Here is a 19,189-nt window from a genome sequence, read left to right on the forward strand (position 1 = left end):
GGTTCAATAGATAAGTCATTCTCTTTCTGAAAATGTTATAAATATTTTCCTGGAACTGTTATAAATAGGGTTTTGAATTTTATTTATAGTTCTCCTTCTACCAAGAATTTGAGCTCCAAGTAAGGATCTATAAAACCTTTTCTGGGGAACTTAGTAGTCACAGGGAATCTGTCATTTGTTCTATTAGCGTCTGCCATACATACAGATACACACAAACAATAGCTTAGGACAGGAATCTGTGAGATCTAATAGGTGTGCTGAATTGTTAAATGGGGTTTTTAGCTAGTTTTTTCAGCTAGCGTTTCCCTGTTTTTTTTTTTTTTTCACTTGTAATCCATTTCAAGATAATGTAATTTCTTTTTCTCCCATTTTTCCTCATCCCCCTACCCCTCCCCAGACACATGCACAGGCATTTTTTTTTGTCTTTTTTTGATTGTTATATATGATAAAGAATTAGAGATCTTAAGTTATGTAGGAATTTTAAAAAGATGCATAGAAATTTGAATCTGATAAAAGATTATTTTGGGAAGAAATTGGAATTATCATTACTTTAGCTCTTAGTTGACTTCTAGTTGGATATCAGTGTCCCTATTTTTAATTAGTGGTCAATCATACACATAATTTAAAAGAGTGATTAGGGTTTAAAACTGTATACTGGGCAGCAACTCACTGAGCCCTGAGTGGAAGTAAAAGTATTAGTTGCTCAGTCATGTTTGACTCTTTGCAACCCCATGGACTGTCGCCTGCCAGGATTCTCTGTGCGTGGGGATTCTTTGGGCAAGAATACTGGAATGGACTGCCATTTCCTACTCAGGTGAACCCAGAGCCCACCCATCTAATTTCCACTTACTTCTAGGCACACTCGTTTCGTATGCTCACTCAAGCTGTTCAATAGGAAAATAATATAAATCGTTCATTCAAAAAATACTAGCTATTAAGGTGGTCGTGGAGATACCTTCATGCAGTAACATCAGACTGAGCCCTGGGTAGTAACAGAACTCTGCCTGAGATGCTGCACCTCAGAGTTGAATCCGTCGTTCTTAACCCTCATGGCCATTCGATGGTGGTCCTGGAGCTTCTGTCGTGGCCTGATCTGTAATCAGAGATGCCTAAGTCCTTTCTCCCCTCCATGTGGGGAACTGCAGATATTTGAGCCTTTCCAGAATGGTCAGCATTTAAATCTGGTGGAGACTGGTTTCTCTCTCCAGACTGAAGATGTCAGTTTTGTAGAACACCGGTGATCACGGATCAGTGCTGAGTTCTGGTTCTGGGAGGGCGCAGAGCAGCTGCAGTTCTCTAGTTACTGTGAAGAGCTGAGCTTTGTTAAAGGCCATGATAGGAATGGCTTTGGAGACTGGAATTGCACGTATGAAACTTTGATTCCTGTCCTTGGAATTAGTCCTGTTTCCAAGGCCAGTCCTAAGGTCATCGATATGGCTTTATACGAGAGAAAACAACCAGAAAACAGATTCTTAGAACAATAGGTAAGTATCTGGGTTCAGGTTAAATTGCTGTCGTTTGTGTAGTTTGAAATCTGTGCTGTCTTTGTGCCGGCTATGAGTGAATCAATCCCACAGAAAAGTCAGCTTGAACTGACCTGATGTGACTTAAATGTTTCTATTTCAATTATTTTTTTCCTCTTCTTTTTAAGGACCTGGGAAGAGCCAACAGGAGGAAGCCCAAGGTGAGTGCACCGTGTCCGACCTGGCCCCAGCCTCTGTCCAGCTTCTGTGTCTAATTAGTTCAGAGGCTAGTAGACATATTGGTCTATTGCAACTTGGAGTATTCTCTTCTATTCTGATTTGTACTGGCTGCTTTCTTTTTATGTGCCATAGCCTCCAGCACCTGAAGATCTTGCAGTAATTTGCTTCACCAGTGGAACTACAGGTCAGTTTTGAAAAGAAATTGTTTCTAAGTGGTACCTGGAAGTGTATATTTCCCGCTTCCTCTTGTGGGATGACTTATTCAAATTGTAGATGGACTGGATGCAGAAGAGACAGAAGTGTTCAAGCCTGTCTTCCAGTAACTCGATAGAACATCCCCAGGATCTGAGTGTATCCTCACACATTTACGTCACCCATCTTTCTTGGACAAACTGTGTCCCTGGTTTCCAGAAATAAAATTCCTGGATTTTCGTCTCTTGTTGCTACACACACCCTCGAAGATTTGCCCATATTAGTAAAGATGGTTTAACACATTATTGACCTGGGGGTTTTTCCAGAAACTAATACCTGTGGCAGGCGATTTGTAAGTGAATGTTGAAACGTCTCCAGTCAATAATGTTCAGGTAACAAAAGATGTATTAATGCGTCTCTGGTCAACAAGTTGTTAAGATAATAAGCTTCCTTTAAAGGATTACAGGTTGCTCAGGAATTTGGTGTGACTCAGCTTTTAGCTTTCACAGTGTACCTCACATTAGAGGCATCGGGGGCCCTAACAATGTGGGGCTTATGGGCTTCTCTCACATCTGCCATTCTTGGATGGAGTTTCTGTCTTCTAATTTTATTTTGCTCATGTGTCCCCAGGCAACCCCAAAGGAGCAATGATCACCCATCGAAATGTAGTGAGCGATTGCTCAGCGTTTGTGAAAATGACAGAGGTAAACTTTGGGGAGAGGGCCATCTTTCCATGTATCCAGTGGTTTCATCAGGGCTCAAGAATGAAGGTGGTCAAGGCCCCACCATTATGTTAGGCCCGGACTATATTTGAAAGACTAACTGAAATATAGATAGGTCTGAGCTTTCACATGTTCTGAGGTCACCTCCTCTCAAATAGCTTTTCACTGTGGACCTGATCCCCAACTCCTGCTGGTTAATGTGAATTGACAGATCGAATTTATTACATCTTTTATATAGTAAAACTTCATTTAGATACTGCCTTATAAATGTTTTTAGGAAAGGACAGAGAAAAACTGACTCTCTTGTGATTTTATTTCCTGTTTTAGTGTGCAGAAAAGAATTAATTTCTTTGGGTGGACAAGGAAATGTTCAATGTTGCTGAAGGTTTTTTGAATTATTATTGTTTTCACTGTGTGTTATGCTTAATTTGACTTCTACTTTATAAGAAGGATTAAAATCTTGAACTTTAGATCAAATAACTTTATAGTTATTTCAAATACTTTTAAAATGTGCTGTATAAATGTCTTAGTCTGTGTGGGCTGCCATAACAATATAGCACAGATTGGGTGGGGTGGCTTCAACTATAGACATGTATTTTCTCACAGTACTGGAGGCTGGAAGTCCATGATCAAGGTGTCAGCAAATTTGGTTGGTTCTAGTGAAGGCTTTCTTCCTGGCTTGTAGCTGGCCGACTCCTCTCCATGCCTCCCCTGCCCTCGCCTCTGTGTGCATATGGAGAACAAGAGATGGGTTTCTGGTGTCTCTTCCTGTCCTTAGACAAGGACACCAGCCTGATTGGATCAGGGCCCCACCCTTAGGACTTCACTGAACCCGAATGACCTTCCCTGTCTCCAAATACAGTCACATGGAGTGGGGTTCTTAGGGCTTTAAATACGACTTTGAGAGGGGTAGTTATAATCAATCTATAGCACCAAGGATCTATTTCCAACTTGCCTTTTAAAAAAGTGTGTATTGAATAATGTAATGAATACCTTTCCCTCGTATCCTTTGCACATTTTTTCATAATTTGCTTTTGCAAATTATGTATCTCTGGAGGGGTTCTCTAGGGTCTGCTTTTTGTGGTAGGAGCCTGTGCTTAATGGTTTTGGGGAATGGGTATCTTCAGCAACTGCATAAGTGTATTCTTACACCTTCTTAGTCCTTTTGGTATATACTTTCTAAACAGAGTTCAACATTTAGTACTTTACCAAACTGAGATTTTAATTTCCTAATTGGCCTTCAAATAAAACTTAAAATGCATGAATCATTGAGGCAAATGATTACAGTGAATGTTAATGTGAACATTATCAGGGGCATTCTCAACTTTGTAAAACTTCTCATTATGCAGATATACATTATTTGTTTGACTTAAATCAGAAAATTGAAGAGTATAGATGTTGAGTCTGATTTAGTATAGTATTGAGTCTGATTTCTCATTTTGTAGCACTTTCCTACTGGCAAGTACCAGTTGGAAAGCAGGAATAAAATTAATCTCAGATTATGGCATGATTAGGCTACATCACGTGTGATTGCTTTATTGTGGAGGATGGCCCAGCCTTGGGGAGGGGAGAGCCCAACTCCAAGCTAGGTGCATCATCCCTAGGCAACTTGATAAAGCCTTTGTTTCTTAGTTGGTGGGGCAGCAGCTGCTGTTGGCAGCCCCTATTTGGGCCAGAATTCTCTATATTAATAGCAAGAACATTCCATGCACATCCCTCACTGTGCCTGATCATAAGTTAAGCTCATTCTTAGCCATGAAATGGAAACCAGATGTTACTTGAGGTGCAGACCTGCCATGATCAGCATTTTATGGGAAAGCAAATTCCCTGGGGCCAGTTCAGAACTTAATTCATTAAACACATTGGGATTTTTTTTTTTTAATGGGGTCGAGCAGGGCTTTAAGGTAAAAATGTTGATCAAACTAAAATGCTGAAAATACATTTGTACTGTAAATAAAAGGAACATGGAAATCTCCAAGTTTCTCTTCTTTTCTCTCCTATGTCCTTGACAACAAAAGATGCTGGTCTTTTGTTGGAGTGAAGCTTGTATTTCTTAAGGTGGAGCGGAGTTTGCTGGTCATCAAGGTCCTGTAGCTTTGAAAGTCTGGGTGCTTAGAGCACATGATATCTGACCATCCCAGTGTGGGCCACATTTTCTTAATTGTGACTCAAGTCCTGCATGGGTTTACTTTGTCATTAGGAATGACCTCTACTGTATTTGAATAACTTATTGAAGTATTGCTTAGCATTTCCTTTTTCGATGAGAAATAATTGCAGAATGTAAACTCATGCTGTTACTTCTTAGCCTTGAGATATCATGTGCTCTGAAATGAAGGGAGACTTCCTGGCAATCCTAACGCTTCTCTGCCCACTGGTGTCTTTGCTTGCAGAATACGTTTACTCCTACCTCAGATGACACTTTGATCTCTTTCTTGCCTCTGGCCCACATGTTTGAGAGAGTTGTAGAGGTAGGCACTGGATTTTATTTCGCCTGCGCGTGCGCGTTTGTTTGTGTTCTAAGTTGTTGTGTTTTACAGAAAGCACTTGGGTTGAATGCCAGTGACAAACACATTTCGTTTTTACCGCTTGCACACATGTATGAACAGCTCCTGCTGGTAAGTTCATGTGTGTATACCATCCTCCCCGTAGGCAGTTCTTTGCTCAGTCCCCCGTTTTAGAAATAGAGCTAATTATTTAAGAGTATACATTTTTGTTCTGGGTCCGGGTACTGAACTTTAATACTCATTTTAAAGTTAGGAGTTCAAACTTTTGAAGGACACAGATATGAATTCAGACAGACGAGCTGTGAATGTAGAACTTTTATGAATAGCATCCCCCAAAGCCTGGTGAGGCTTGAGTTCTGTAAGTGGTCTCTGTCTCTCTTTATTTTCTTTTTGGCCATGCTGAGCAGCTTGTGGGATCTTAGGTCCCTGACCAGGGATCACACCTGTGGCCCCCTGCACTGGAAGCTTGAAGCTCTAACCACCGGATTTCCAGCAACGTCCCAGAAGTTTTTATTTTTGACTGTGCTTATCTCTAAGGCACAAGTTGACTTCAGATTCATTTTTTTTTAACCAATATCCCGAGTGCCCTTGGCAGAGTAGATGACCTTCAGCCAAGTTCTCCTTGAGCTGCTCACACAGAGCTGTGTGACTCATTTAAAAGCTGACCAAGAACCATCTGTTTTTCCTTCTTGGACAGTTTTGCTTTGTATGCTTATGGGAGAAACAGTGAGCACTGCTCATTCGTTTAATGTCTGTTCATGAAGCACCAGCCGTGTTTCAGACACTGAACAGGTATTGGGGGGTGAGGGGCTGATAAAGACTCTGCGCTTTGACTAGCTGCTGCCCTGGAGGATTTACTTCTCCCAAAGGACCAAGGATCAGCCAGCCGATACTTCTGTCTCCTGCACGCCTCGGGAGACCTTGCACGTGTACAGAGTGATCACAAATGTGTTGACAGTGGACTGTAGTTACCTCCCTAGTTTTCACAGTGCCCAGAAGTCAGTTCACCCTGAACAAAGCCTCTGAGCTTTAATTTTTAAACAATGAACCATGGTGTACCATTCTAAAGTGGTTTCTGCTTTCAAGCCTGAGGTCATCTGTACTTCCGTTGCAGCATCCCTTGAATCTCTCTTTCTTTTTAAAATTTAAAACAGGCAGACTCTTTGTCAAGTGCCTGTGACCTGCCAGTGCAGCTTGCATCGGACAGGAGGAGATTCAGGCACTAGGTTAAAACTGAAGGCAGACTGCCCTGTGCAGTCTCAACTGCAGCGTATTCTGATGACTCAGATTTTTTTTTTAGTTAGATACAAACAGGAAAAATGAAACTTTAAAAGGCTTGGACTGGGGCTTCCCTGGTGGCTCAGTAGTAAAGCATTAGCCTGCCAATGCAGGAGACACGGGTTCGATTGCTGATCTGGGAAGATCCCATGTGCCTTGGAGCAGCTAAGCCCATGCCCTGCGACTACTGAGCCTGTGCTCTAGAGCCTGGGAGTCACAACTGCTGAGCCTGTGTGCCTGAACTACTGAAGCCATGCACGCTAGAGCCCGTGCTTGCAATAAGAGAAGCCACTGCAATGAGAAACCCAAGCACCACAACTAGAGAAAAGGCTCCACTCACGACAGCTAGAGGAAAGCTGCACAGCAGCGAAGACCCAGCACAGCCATAAATAAATAAACAAACATTATTTAAAAAGCTTGGACTGTAGGAAAGTAGCTAAGCTTTTATTATGGGATAAATTAGACCTAAATTTTCTGGAAGGCTAAGAATAACTTGGATTATCTGATACCATGTCCTTCATTTGGCAGATACTGATCCTGAAGCTAAAACAGCAGAACCTCTAAGATCATCACTAAAAACCACATTCCCTGGTTGCTGATTAGTTAGCTCCTCTACCTTCAGGATGATCAGGAGTAGTGCAATAGCCCCCTGTTGTACAAGGACCCTACAACACGAGAATGCTGTTTCATTTTTTATTTTATTTTTGGCCATGCCACATGGCATGTCGGATATTAGTTCCCTGACCAGGGATCCAACCTGCAGCCCCTGCATTGGAAGCTCAGGGTCTTAACCACCGGACCACCAGGGGAGTCCCAAGAATGTTGTTTTGAAAGCTCCCTACATTTAGGAACTTTATGATTTCTGGAAACTGGCCTGAAGTGCTAAAACCAAAGCCTTGTGTGTCTGTGTGTGTTGTGTAACCCCCACTGCAATGATGACACATTAGATATTTCTGTTTGCCTCTGTAGTGTGTGATGCTCTGTCATGGAGCTAAAATAGGATTTTTCCAAGGAGATATCAGGCTGCTTATGGATGACCTCAAGGCCCTTCAACCCACCATCTTCCCCGTGGTCCCCAGACTGCTGAACCGGATGTTTGACCGAGTGAGTGTCAGGGGCAGAGTGTGGGATCTTGAACCCAAAATTCTCTGTGAACGTGGCGGCTGCTCTTAGACTCGTGGGACTGCCGTTTACTCCGCTGTTAAACTAGCGTCTGTTTACCTCCCAGAGCTGTGGGTGAGGATTATAAGAGAAAGCACTGTGAGCATACCTTATAAATCAGAAGGCACAATACAGATGTGAGGTGGAGGTGGCTTTATTTTCACAATAAACTCTTTGAGCCTCCGTTTCCTCACCTTTACAATGGACTTACCTCCTCCTCCATCTCATAAAGTTGCTAATTACATCACATGAAAATAATAGCTATCAAATGATTTTATTGGGCTTCCCAGGTGGCTCCAACAGTAAAGAGTCTGCCTGCGATGCTGGAGACCCAGATTTGATCCCTGGCTCAGGAGGATCCCCTGGAGCAGAAAATGGCAACCCACTCCAGTAATCTTGCCTGGAGAATCCCATGGAGAGAAGAACCTGGTGGGCTACAGTCTATGGGGTCTCGGAAGAGTCAGACATGACTGAGCAACTAATGCTTCCACTTTCATACCGCTGTCTAGGCTAACAGGAGAGTGGAAAAGCTGGCTTAAAACTCAACAAACAAAAAATGAAAATAATGAAGATAATAACTATGAAACGATTTTATAAATTGTAAAGTTCCACCAAGTATAAAAATGCTGCCTACTTAGTAGCTACACTGGGAGATGTGACTAAGCCAAGCCCAGGACCAGGAGAAGGTGGTGGGCTGTTGGACCACAGGCCCACGGCCAGGACAGGACCCCGTGTGATGAGAGCAGTCTCTACCGTGGATTTGCACAGGGCAGTTTTAATGCTCTTCATGTTGAAGCATGGCTTTTGTCATCTATGAGAACCTTCTCGTTTTTTTACATTTTTGTTTTCCTGCCAGCTAATACTCCCCAGTTTCCATGGGAGACCTTAAGGTTTTAGCTTCTGTTAATCCTTTGTGGTGGTGATTGTTTAGTCACTCCATTGTGTCTGACTCTGAGACCCCGTGGACTGTAGCCCACCAGGTTCCTCTGTCCATGGGATTTCCCAGGTGAGAATACTGGAGTGGGTTGCCATTTCCTCCTCCAGGGGATCTTCGTGACCCAGGTGTTGAACCCACGTCACCTTCATTGCAAACATATTCTTCTTTCTCATTTTTTTTAGTGGTTATTTTTTTTAAAAGAAAATTGTAAGGCAGCTTTATTGAGATATAATTCACATTACATATGATTCACCCATTTAAATGTTTTTAGTGCAATTCAAAGGTTTTGCAGAGTTCTGCAACTATCATTAAAGTCCATTTTAGAACATTTGTGTCACTTCAGAAAGAATGTGGTATTATCCTCCACCCCACTACCTCCCTCTACCCCATAAAATGAATCTACTTCCTGAACCTGTAAATTTCCCTATTCTGGATTTTGATATGAGTAGGATCACGGAATATTCTTTTGTGACTGGCTTCTTCCACTTAAGTATGCTTTCCAGGTGCATACATGTCAGAGCCTGCATCCATACTTCGTTCCTTTTAATGGCCAAATAATATTCCACTGCGTGGATGCAACATGTTTTATTTATCTGTCCAGCCATTGATGGTCAGTGGGGTTGTTTCCTCTTCTTGGCTGTTATGAATAACGCGGCTGTGAACATCCACAGGCAAGGGGCTCTATGGATGTGTGTTTTCATTCTCTTAGGTGTGTGCCCAGGAGCAGAATTGCTGGCTCATGACTAACTCTGTGTTTAACTGAGAAACTGCCAGTCTGTTTTCTAAAGCAACTGAACCATTTTATATCCCCGCCAGCAAGGCGTGAAGGTTCCAGTTTCTCCACATCTTCTCCAACACTTGTTGTTACCTGACGCTTTAATTCTTGCCATTCTACTCATCGGGAAACCTCATCTCTTGACTCATTAGATTTTCGGACAAGCAAACACCACACTGAAGCGATGGCTGTTGGACTTTGCCTCCAAGAGGAAAGAGGCTGAGCTTCGCAGTGGCATCATTAGAAACAACAGCCTCTGGGATAAACTGATCTTCCACAAAATCCAGGTAGCACGTTGACTCAGAACTATTGCTTGTCATCTAAACTAATTTGGCTTTCAAACTTCCTGTGAGGGCTTTTGTTTTTTTTAATTGAAGAATAGTTGATGTACAGTTTTATATAAATGACAGGCATACAATATAGTGATTCACAATTTTTAAAGATGATGTTCCATTTATTGTTATTATAAAATATTGGCTATATTCCCCCAATATATCCTTGTGCAATATATCCTTGTAGCTTATTTTATACCTAGTTGTTTGTACCTCTTTATCCTGTACCCCTTTATTGTGCGAGAGCTCTTTTTAAAAGAGAAGGTCAGAGAGAAAGAGAATTTCTGGCACATTTCTTAAAACTAAGGACAAAGCCATTAGCAAAACCTCAGTGTCCAAGAAAACTCTGAACAGTGTTTCACTATCCAGGGCAGAAAAGGGATCAGGTAGCATAGCCTTTCTGATTCTCCATTTTGTTTTACTTTTCTGAAACTCTTGAGGTTATTTTTTTTAGACATGAGTGATAAAAAAAAAATATGGAATAATATTGTGTTCCCCAAAATGCGATAGTTGCCACAAACCCACGACACTCTTGTTCTAATTCCTTAAAACACCTGTGAGTGCAGAGGTGTTGCTTTGTTGTCCACAGCCGTTGAGAGTGAGTGGTGTGGTTTTGGGCAGAACCAAACTCGTCGGGTGTCCCTCTTGGAGTGCCTGTGCGTGGTCGTGTGGAGTGAGTTCTGTGCAGCCTGCCGACCAGGAGCTGGTGGGGTAGGGCATCCGGGTTCCCAGGAGGAATCTTGGAGAAGACCACTGCTTTCCAGCCACTTATCCTCACCCTCTCCCCTCTTCTTGCCTTGAAAGTCGAGCCTGGGAGGAAAAGTGAGGCTGATGATCACAGGAGCGGCACCTGTGTCTGCCACCGTGCTCACCTTCCTGAGGGCTGCGCTGGGCTGCCAGGTGAGGGGCTCCCTGCCACTCAGGGTCTCAGACTGATTCACGCCCATGCAGCTGCTTTCCAAAAAGCTGTCTTCTTCTCCTGCACGTGCCCCTTCTTTTCTTCGGATGTGTTACTCCTGGGTGGCTTGGAGAAAGACGTGCATGCTCAGCTTGGAGATCCTGCAGTTCCAGAGCAGTGCAGTAAAGCCAGTGTCTCAGTAAAGCGAGTCTCTTGAACTTTTTGGTTTCCCAGTAGATATAAAAGCCCTGTCTACACCGGACTGTAGTCTAGTAGATGTGCAGTATCATTATGTCAGAAAAACAAGGCATTGTATATACCTTAATTTAAAAATACTTCATGGCTAAAAAACGCTAACCATCTTCTGACAACACAGCGTTGCCACCAACCTTCAATTTGTAAGACATGCAGTCTCTGATGTGCCTGCATGTATCTTTCACCTCTGGCAGAATATGTTGTGTTCGCCGTTGGGTAATTTTCACTGGAGTAAGGCACAAAAGATACCTTTAGATCAGGTGTGAGGGCCTGGGTTTGGGTCATAAACCACGCAGAGACCCTGGCTTACATGGGGGGAGCATCAGAGACTGGGTGACAAGTAGCCGTGAGCCCACAGAGCGAGTGTGTCCCTGGGTGGATCCTGCGAAGTGTGACCTGTTACGGCATTGTCTTCTATATGTGTGAACATGCTTGCGCTGTAATAAGCGTGTTGTAACGTGTGGGCTGAGGTGTCTAATCAAGCAGGAGGAACTTAGTTACTGAGCACTTGCAGTGGAAGTGTGACTGTCCCCTCTCTTTCTGTCCCTTTGCCTGGGGACCCAGTTCTACGAAGGCTACGGACAGACGGAGTGCACTGCCGGCTGCTGCCTGACCATTGCTGGAGACTGGACCGCAGGTACAGGGGGCGGGACTTTGCTCACTAGGATCTTACTCTTCACATCAAAGTTGTTGGAATTGGGTTAATTAACCAACTTAAACAAGTGCTGTGTCTCCGATGATTTGGCCTTGGGGCCAACAATCCTGTGAACCCGGGAGCCCTGTGGACGGTGTCTTCCAGGGCACAGTGGTGATTTGGAGGCTCTGACTTGTCAGGCTGGGTGGAGCTCCCATCTGAAGACGGTGCCCTTCATACCAGGTTCAGAGTGCTTGGCCCACCAGCGCTTTCCGGGAATTGAGTGGGGCCTGATTACTTGCTGGTGAATTTTAACGGCATTTCCACTGTGTGCTGCACTTGGTGTTAAGACCCCAGGCGGAAATAAACACAAGTCGTTTTTCCCGTAAGGAAAGAACAGTGGTGGATAAACATGAGTACTTTTTCTGGATGGGGTTCTGTGTTAGGCACTGATGGACACATATTACGTGCATTGCATCCCAGCAACATGCCTGTGAGGTCAGCCTTGTCACCTCTGGGAGGACATGGTTGATTGTTGACTAAGAAGCTTGTCCATAAAGTCTAAGAATTTATATAGCTTTATGCTTCAGAGCCAGGATCCCAGCCCATGTCTGACCACAAGACTTGTATTCCTCCCCTGCCCCATACCAGCAGTGTACTCTACACCGTGATCAATAAATTCCCTGATACATTTGATGTTGTACATGTTTGAATATCTAATGACACAGATTCTAATATCAGGCTGTCTCTGGGAACATCCTTCTGTTACAATTGGGACTGACAGTTTATAAACCTTTTTCACAGTACTTATTTTTTAATCCCTGGTGCCTTACCAGCTAGAGAATTTGGAATAGTGACCACTTTAAGATAAAATGATCAAAACATCAGAAGAATGATTTGTGACACTCTTAAAACTTAATCTGATTTCTGTTATTTTTGTTTTGGGAAAATAGCCCAGTCCTAGCACCCTTTGGCAAGAGAGTGAAGTGAACTGTGAAAAGAAGTCTTGTCCTGTCTTAATGAATTTACATATAAGACATGTTTTTTCATAATCTAGGGGAAAAGGCCATATTGGTCAGAACCATCTGACTGATCAAGGTTTGTTCTCATAGAGAACGCAGACATTAATTATATCTGTATGAGGGAGAGCAGGGCCATCAGATCATAGGAACCACATAAAAGTTCTAGAAAACCCACTTCCAGGTATTCAAAGAAACCCTGAAAATCAGCAACCAAATCATTTACACTTTGAAAAGTAATTTGGAGCATCAAACTTAGGAAAGGTCCCTAAGTTGAATGTTTCTCTCTCTTTTCTGGGAATAAACTCTCTAAATTAATTTGCCAGGGGGAGACAGGCTGTGTTTGCCAAAGCCAGAGGTCTGCACCAGCTGTTCTCAGCATGAGAACAGGGCTTGTTTGGGATCAAAACAATCTGGCCTAAGGATATTTGTCGTCACGTTAGGAGTGATCATTCTTTTATTTGATATACAGGCCATGTTGGTGCCCCAATGCCTTGCAACATTATCAAGCTTGTTGATGTGGAAGAAATGAATTACCTGGCTGCCAAGGGAGAGGGCGAGGTGAGTAATACCCCGCAGTCACCCCCTCAGGGCAATCGCCTCCGGTACCTGCCACTTCTGTAACCAGCCACTTCTTGGCACCGTGGCAGGTGAAGCCACTGAGCTTGGTATTGCTGCTAATCCTGCAGTCACACAGGTTTCTTTTTGAAGGTGCATATGTCCAAGTCTCGGGGTGGGGGCGTGGGGGGCACTGGCACCGCCTTCTGCCACCAGCACAATGGGGCTGAAGGCCCAGGAGGGCAGAAAGTCTTCAGGGCCCAAAGTCCCTGACCCCGGCTTCCTGTCTGCTGAATGCCCTCACTGCCTGTTAGTGGCCTCTGGCTAGTGGGAGGTGCGCCCAGCTGCTGTGTTACTTCATCCCCTTTGGGGCTTTCTGGTAGCATAGAGCCAGAACCTAGGGTGATCGTGAGCCCTAGAATTTGCAGCCGAAGACATTCAGGAAGGAAGCAGGGGCATTGGAGGTGCCAGCACATCAGCGAGGCTCTGGTAGCTCCCTCTGGATCCTGGTATTCAGAGTCTGGCTAAAGGTTGAAGGAGACACACACACAGAGACACAGTTTTCTCTGGAGAAGTCCCAGTCAGTGCTCTTAACAGATCATCTTTTTTTGTCCCCTCCCATCGTACTGAGATAGAATTGACACCAGCTCTGTGTAAGTGTAAGGTGATTTGACTCGCACATATTGTGAAATGATCACGGCCATGGGTTTCGTAACCATCCATCATCTCATACCGGTAACAAAAAGAAGTGATTTTTTTTTCCCCCTTGTGGTGAGAGCTCTTAAGATATCCTTTCTTAACAACTTGAAAACATCCCACGCAGCCCTGCTAATAAGTGTAGTCACCGTGCTGTGTGTGACATCCCTGGTCCTTACTTATAAGTGGATGGTTGTACCTTTCACCATTTCTTCTCATTTGCATGGCCACACCTCCCTCACCCTCTTTTTCCATCAGGTGTGTGTGAAAGGCTCAAACGTTTTTCAAGGCTACTTGAAAGACCCAGTGAAAACAGCAGAAGCTCTGGATAAAGATGGCTGGTTGCACACAGGGGACATTGGCAAGTGGTTACCAGTAAGTGGTCCCCTCCCTTGTCGGGAAGACGAGCTCCCTGCTCTCTCTCCCTCCCTCCCCCTCCCGCAGGAAACAGGCGTATGTTTATCATCCTCCTGTAGCATTTTCACTGTGACTGCTGCACAGAGGTTTTGTTTTGATACCTGACATCCTTTCTGGTTGCTGCTTCTGGTTTGAAATGCAGAAACACTGTGACTGGCTTTTCCCATTTCAGTGCTGTGCCTTGAACTTGAGGCCTTAGTTCATTTTGGGGCGGGGGGAGAGAGCACTGTATATAAGCTGCTGGGAATGGATGACAGGCCGGAATTTGTGAACACACATTTCTTAGCATCGTCATCTCAGTAAAAACAGGGTAAGTGTTTAGAGGTTGAGGCCAAGCCCTTTGAGTGTAGCCTCAGAACCGTTTACCGTGGAGAAATTCAGAGTCCATCTCGGGAGTCAAGATGCTGTTTCAAGAAGCCAACCCATAGGTGTCACCACTTTTGCTGTTGTGGTGACAACCATTGCTTTTTAAAGTCATTACTGATTTTCATTGCAAGCACTCCAATGGCTAGTGTAATTATTATTATTGTGTAATTGTTCAAGTCTTACAGATTTAAGGTGCTTAATTTTTTTTTTTGCCTGAAAAAATATCCCCACCCCAAATTAATTCAGATTTCAGAATACCCAGGCTGTTTAGAAATAAACCAAGTCCCTCTTTCCAGACTCAGGAGGGATTAAGTATCCGTTCTAATTCTGACTCTGGCTCTCAGGAGCCCATCTGCTAATCTTCCTGGACCTTAGTCTGCTCCTGTTGGAAACAGAGGAGAGCTGTTGCAGGCTGAGAGAACCCCAGGCACTTTCCAGCAGATGACTCTGGGAAGTGAGCGAGTGACTGGGGGTGGGAATGGGGCTTTGGGTTACCAGAGGTGGGGAGGTAGACACTACTGGCATTTTCCAGTCTGGCCCAAAGATTCTTGCGTCCCCACAGTCATCACCCAGGGAGCTGGGAGCAGCCCCCTCCTGCCCCTGCCCTGGAGCAGGGACAGAAGGCTGTGAGCTGGTCCTCTGTAGCCCCTGCTCCACACCAAGCGCCATGGGGAGGATGAGCGCGTCTCTCCTCAAGAGGATCTTGAGCCCATCTCGGGCCCCTGTGACACAGAATAAAGCTCGCCAAGCTGAAGGGAGCAAGCGGGGCGCTCTAGTTGGCTGAGAGGTGGAAGTGGAGTGAGAGGGACTCCCTCATCCCTTCTCTGTCTCACTATTCAGCCTGGGGAGGTTATGTATTCTCTGTCAGCCTTAGTTTGTCTCTCTGTAAAATGGGTTAACAGCTAACTCCTGCCAGACCTTATCAGGATTAAGTAATAGTACACAGGAAATGCTCAGTACCCTGCGCGGCCACTGCTGGCGGGGACACAGCCCCTGGAACCTGCTCATGGCCCACACCTCCCCTCCGCACCCCCAAACAGAATGGCACCTTGAAGATCATCGACAGGAAGAAGCACATCTTTAAACTGGCACAAGGGGAGTACATAGCTCCCGAGAAGATCGAAAACATCTACCAGCGAAGTGAACCTATCGCTCAGGTGTTTGTCCATGGAGAGAGCTTGCAGGTATGTGCTGCCCAAGCCAGGAGCTCTGTGGCCCATGGGACACATGTATGCCTATAGCTGGTTCATATTTGTTGCAAAAAGCGTCACAATATTCTAAGACGTCCAGGTACTTTCAGTGTAATGGGAAGTTTGCCACGTGTGTGAACTGGCTTTCTGACTCTCTGACTTTGATGCCTGACTTGCTAGAACATAATCAACACGTTATTGGGTTTTGTTGCTTGGCATTTCTTTTCTTTTTTTCTGTTTTCTCCCCCCGTCCATTTTGTAACTAGAAATTTGTGCCTCTTATTTTTGGCAGTTCTTAGTCTTCTGTCCCAAGGGAAGTGGCGTAAAAATACTGGGGGATAGGTAAAATAAGCTTCTAATTTAATTATGACGAGAAATATTGATATATGGGTTATAAGAAAGCTTAGAATTTTCAGACATATTAAACCTAACTTATTTATGGTATTCCTTCTACATCATTCTTGAACAAATGATGGTTTGGAAGCCAGCATATCTTAAAGTTGGAAACCAATGTCAGTATTGCAATGGAATCTCATTTGCCAAAATTCTGGACAGATGGTGTAAAGGAAGAGAATAGGTTCTAGTTTTCTGAGGGTTAATATTTCTACAAATCAGAGGGGACACATGTATGCCTAGAGCGGGTTCATATTCATTGCAAAAAGCATCACAATATTATAAATTAATTATCCTCCTATTTAAATAAATTTTAAAATATTTCTACAAATCTTTAAATTTTCAAATAATTGTGGCAGAATATTTTCTTATAAGAAAATACACCTATTTTTCTTTGCGAATGCACTGCATCTTCTTAGACCTGGAATCTTACTATGCCTTTGATTTTTCTTTCATTTCATTGTCACTCAGTTGTAAAGAATGAGGTGCTAGAGTTCTTTTTAAAGTGAATCTGTATATATTTTCTTTTTGTCTTTTTATAAAGTAGTTATCTGATATCTATCCCATTATTTGCTTATTTGATCCTATTTTATTTTTAAAAGTATATATAAAAATAAGTAAAAACTAGGGTTTTATTAGATTTTGATTTCCAGTGGTTCTTTTAAAACATTTATTGCAAAATTCCCGATACTGTCTGTATTTCAGAGGCAGGAGTCGTTAACCTGGGCCCTGTGGACGCCAGGGTTGGTAACATGCTCTGAAGCGAGGGTCTCTAACTCCCAGATTCTCCCAGGGGCCCACGAAGCAGATAATAAGGAACTACAATTATAGAACATCGGGACCAAACTGTGTAATAACTCACTTGTCTCTGTTAAAGGCATTTCTCATAGCAATCGTGGTACCGGATGTTGAGACACTAGGTGCCTGGGCCCAGAAGAGAGGCATTGTGGGCTCCTTTGAAGAACTGTGCAGAAACAAGGTAGGTTCCAAAGTGTGCGGCCGTCCTCCTGAGCTTCCCTCTGCGTTAAGTGCAAAGTGCAGGGACCCCTGCCCCCCCGCGTCCCCTGAACCCACCATGGGAATAAGGATCTTATTTTTCTTACCTTATTAGGATGTCAAAAAAGCTATTCTAGAAGACATGGTGAGGCTCGGGAAGGAGTCTGGCCTAAAAACATTTGAACAGGTAAGACTCACATCCAAGTGTACAAATTTCCAAAAAACAGGTTTTTGACTTGAGGGTGTTTTTTGTGAACAGGCTCTAAAAGAGGATGAGGTGATGTAAAGACATTGTGCGGAAGAGACAGTGGTGTGGTTTGGCTGGGGAGGGATTTCCGTAACTGGGGGTTGTATCCTCTTCCTGGGGGGTAGGCTGTGGTCCCGATTCTGTCCTGCTATCAGGCCACTCCCTGCCCTATGTTGAGATGGTGCAGCTGGGCCTGGCCTGTGAAGCTGGCTGGAATGGCCCAGAAGGGTCTTTATCCCTTCAGAGGCATCCATCCTCCTTGCCTCCTTTGACTTCCTGGTCTCTTTACAGGTCAAAGGCATCTGTCTTCACCCTGAACTCTTCTCTATCGACAATGGCCTTCTGACCCCAACCATGAAGGCTAAAAGGCCAGAGCTTCGGAATTATTTCAGGTCACAGATCGATGAGCTTTACTCCACCATCAAAGTCTAATGCGAGGGAGGAAGCGGAGGGGAGTTTGACAACGGCAAGAAGGGAGGGAGCATCCTCGGGTGCCTCGCGCGTCCAGATTCTCATCATAGGAGCCTGGAGGGAACGGAACACTGCCTTACAGCCACCTCGCATCGCAGACCGTATCCACGGTGATCCACAATTTCCAAAACGAGCCTTAAAAAATCGTAGAGGGGAAACTGCAAACGTGCTAAGTTCTTTACCGATTCCTCAGTTACAAAGGCGGGTGAACACTTTGTCTCCCCGATCTGCTAACCAAAGGGTTAGGACTTTGCTCTTTCTGAGGTGTCTGCTACTTGCTGCAAATTCTGCAGATTTCTGCTGCTCAAAGAGTCCCATGCACTGGAGGGAACCACCGTCCCTGACAAGCAAGACCTGTCTCGCCTGCAGGAGGTCGCAAGAGGACCACAGGTTTTTTTATTTTTGTTTTTAATCCCTGCCACCCTCCCTTCCCTGTGTCACACTCACTCTCATGAACCTTCTAATTAACCCCTGTCCTTCCTGTTGGAGCAGAGGTTCTCAGTGAAGCAAAGGGCAGATCCAGCTCAGAACAGCACAGGTATCAAATGCTGGCTGGCTGGCCGCTCACCAGAGAGGATGGATTCTGGTACCCATAGAGCAGAATATTTTCTGACCCTCTTCTCCAGACCCAATTTCCTGATTTCTTCCATCCGTCACCTCCCAGGGGTTATTAAGAAAAAAAAAATCTGCCTTAGACTCTGCAGTGAAGACAAGCATTTCAACAAGGAAACAGTTATCTGGATCAACCATGTTCAACTGTGATGCCTGAATAACTGTCGACTTTACCTTCGATGAACCGGTCATTCTGTCTCTGATGGATTTTAATGTGGTTTTCATATCGAAAGAGTATGTTGTGATCAAGTGGCTTTCCCACCCCCCACCCCCGGAATATAAGCTCTCAGGCAAGGCATGTCTTTAAAAATGTTAAGGGAGTAGATACACTTGGGTACTTATTGAAATGGATAAATAAATGCTGTTCTATCGTAATGCTACTTGATTTCTATGAAATATATTTGACAAGCCAAAATTCTAGGACATAGGAATCTGGAAAACTCATTTCCTGGGATTAGATTCTCAAGGTTTTGTTTTGTTTTGTTTTTTAAGTTAATTTGGGAAATTAGCAGCATTTCACTTTACTGCAAGTCTTTGCCACATGTGACTGAACTTGGTTTTCATTTGTACACCGAAAGCAGTTGTTTTGGGATAGAGGAGTTACCTGTATTATACAAGCACAACAGGGTTTGCCCTAAAGAGCTGTCGTTCTTATAACACTATTTGGTAGCCTAACTTCATACGTGTACTCTTAATTGCCCAAGAAGTCAATAATTTGTCACATCGGGGTTTTGAATGTTTGCTTTAAGTGTTGGCTCTTTCTATGTTTTATAAACCAAAACAGAATTTCCAAAAACAATGAAGGAAACCAAATAAATATTTCTGCATTTCAA

General features: G+C 43.9%; 1 protein-coding gene across 2 annotated transcripts in view; it reads left to right on the top strand.

The window, feature by feature from the left end:
* ACSL1 (acyl-CoA synthetase long chain family member 1) overlaps positions 1-19,189 on the top strand; it is a 72,260-nt gene extending 53,071 nt beyond the window's left edge. The window contains exons 8-21 of one of the 2 annotated variants that reach the window (XM_055416408.2): positions 1,652-1,684; positions 1,836-1,887; positions 2,526-2,599; positions 5,008-5,085; positions 7,369-7,503; positions 9,425-9,559; positions 10,409-10,504; positions 11,322-11,394; positions 12,883-12,971; positions 13,923-14,039; positions 15,488-15,631; positions 16,908-17,009; positions 17,142-17,213; positions 17,565-19,189. In XM_055416408.2, the coding sequence (XP_055272383.2) occupies positions 1,652-1,684; positions 1,836-1,887; positions 2,526-2,599; positions 5,008-5,085; positions 7,369-7,503; positions 9,425-9,559; positions 10,409-10,504; positions 11,322-11,394; positions 12,883-12,971; positions 13,923-14,039; positions 15,488-15,631; positions 16,908-17,009; positions 17,142-17,213; positions 17,565-17,705 (1,341 nt within the window). In that variant the 3' untranslated portion in view covers positions 17,706-19,189. Of the gene's footprint in view, positions 1-1,651; positions 1,685-1,835; positions 1,888-2,525; positions 2,600-5,007; positions 5,086-5,154; positions 5,233-7,368; positions 7,504-9,424; positions 9,560-10,408; positions 10,505-11,321; positions 11,395-12,882; positions 12,972-13,922; positions 14,040-15,487; positions 15,632-16,907; positions 17,010-17,141; positions 17,214-17,564 lie in introns of both variants that reach the window. The other variant, XM_055416406.2, reaches the window with a different exon arrangement.

The sequence above is a fragment of the Moschus berezovskii genome, chromosome 26, assembly GCF_049115385.1.
Source record: "Moschus berezovskii isolate FMDL1 chromosome 26, NW_MosBer_1.0, whole genome shotgun sequence".
Taxonomy (NCBI): domain Eukaryota; kingdom Metazoa; phylum Chordata; class Mammalia; order Artiodactyla; family Moschidae; genus Moschus; species Moschus berezovskii.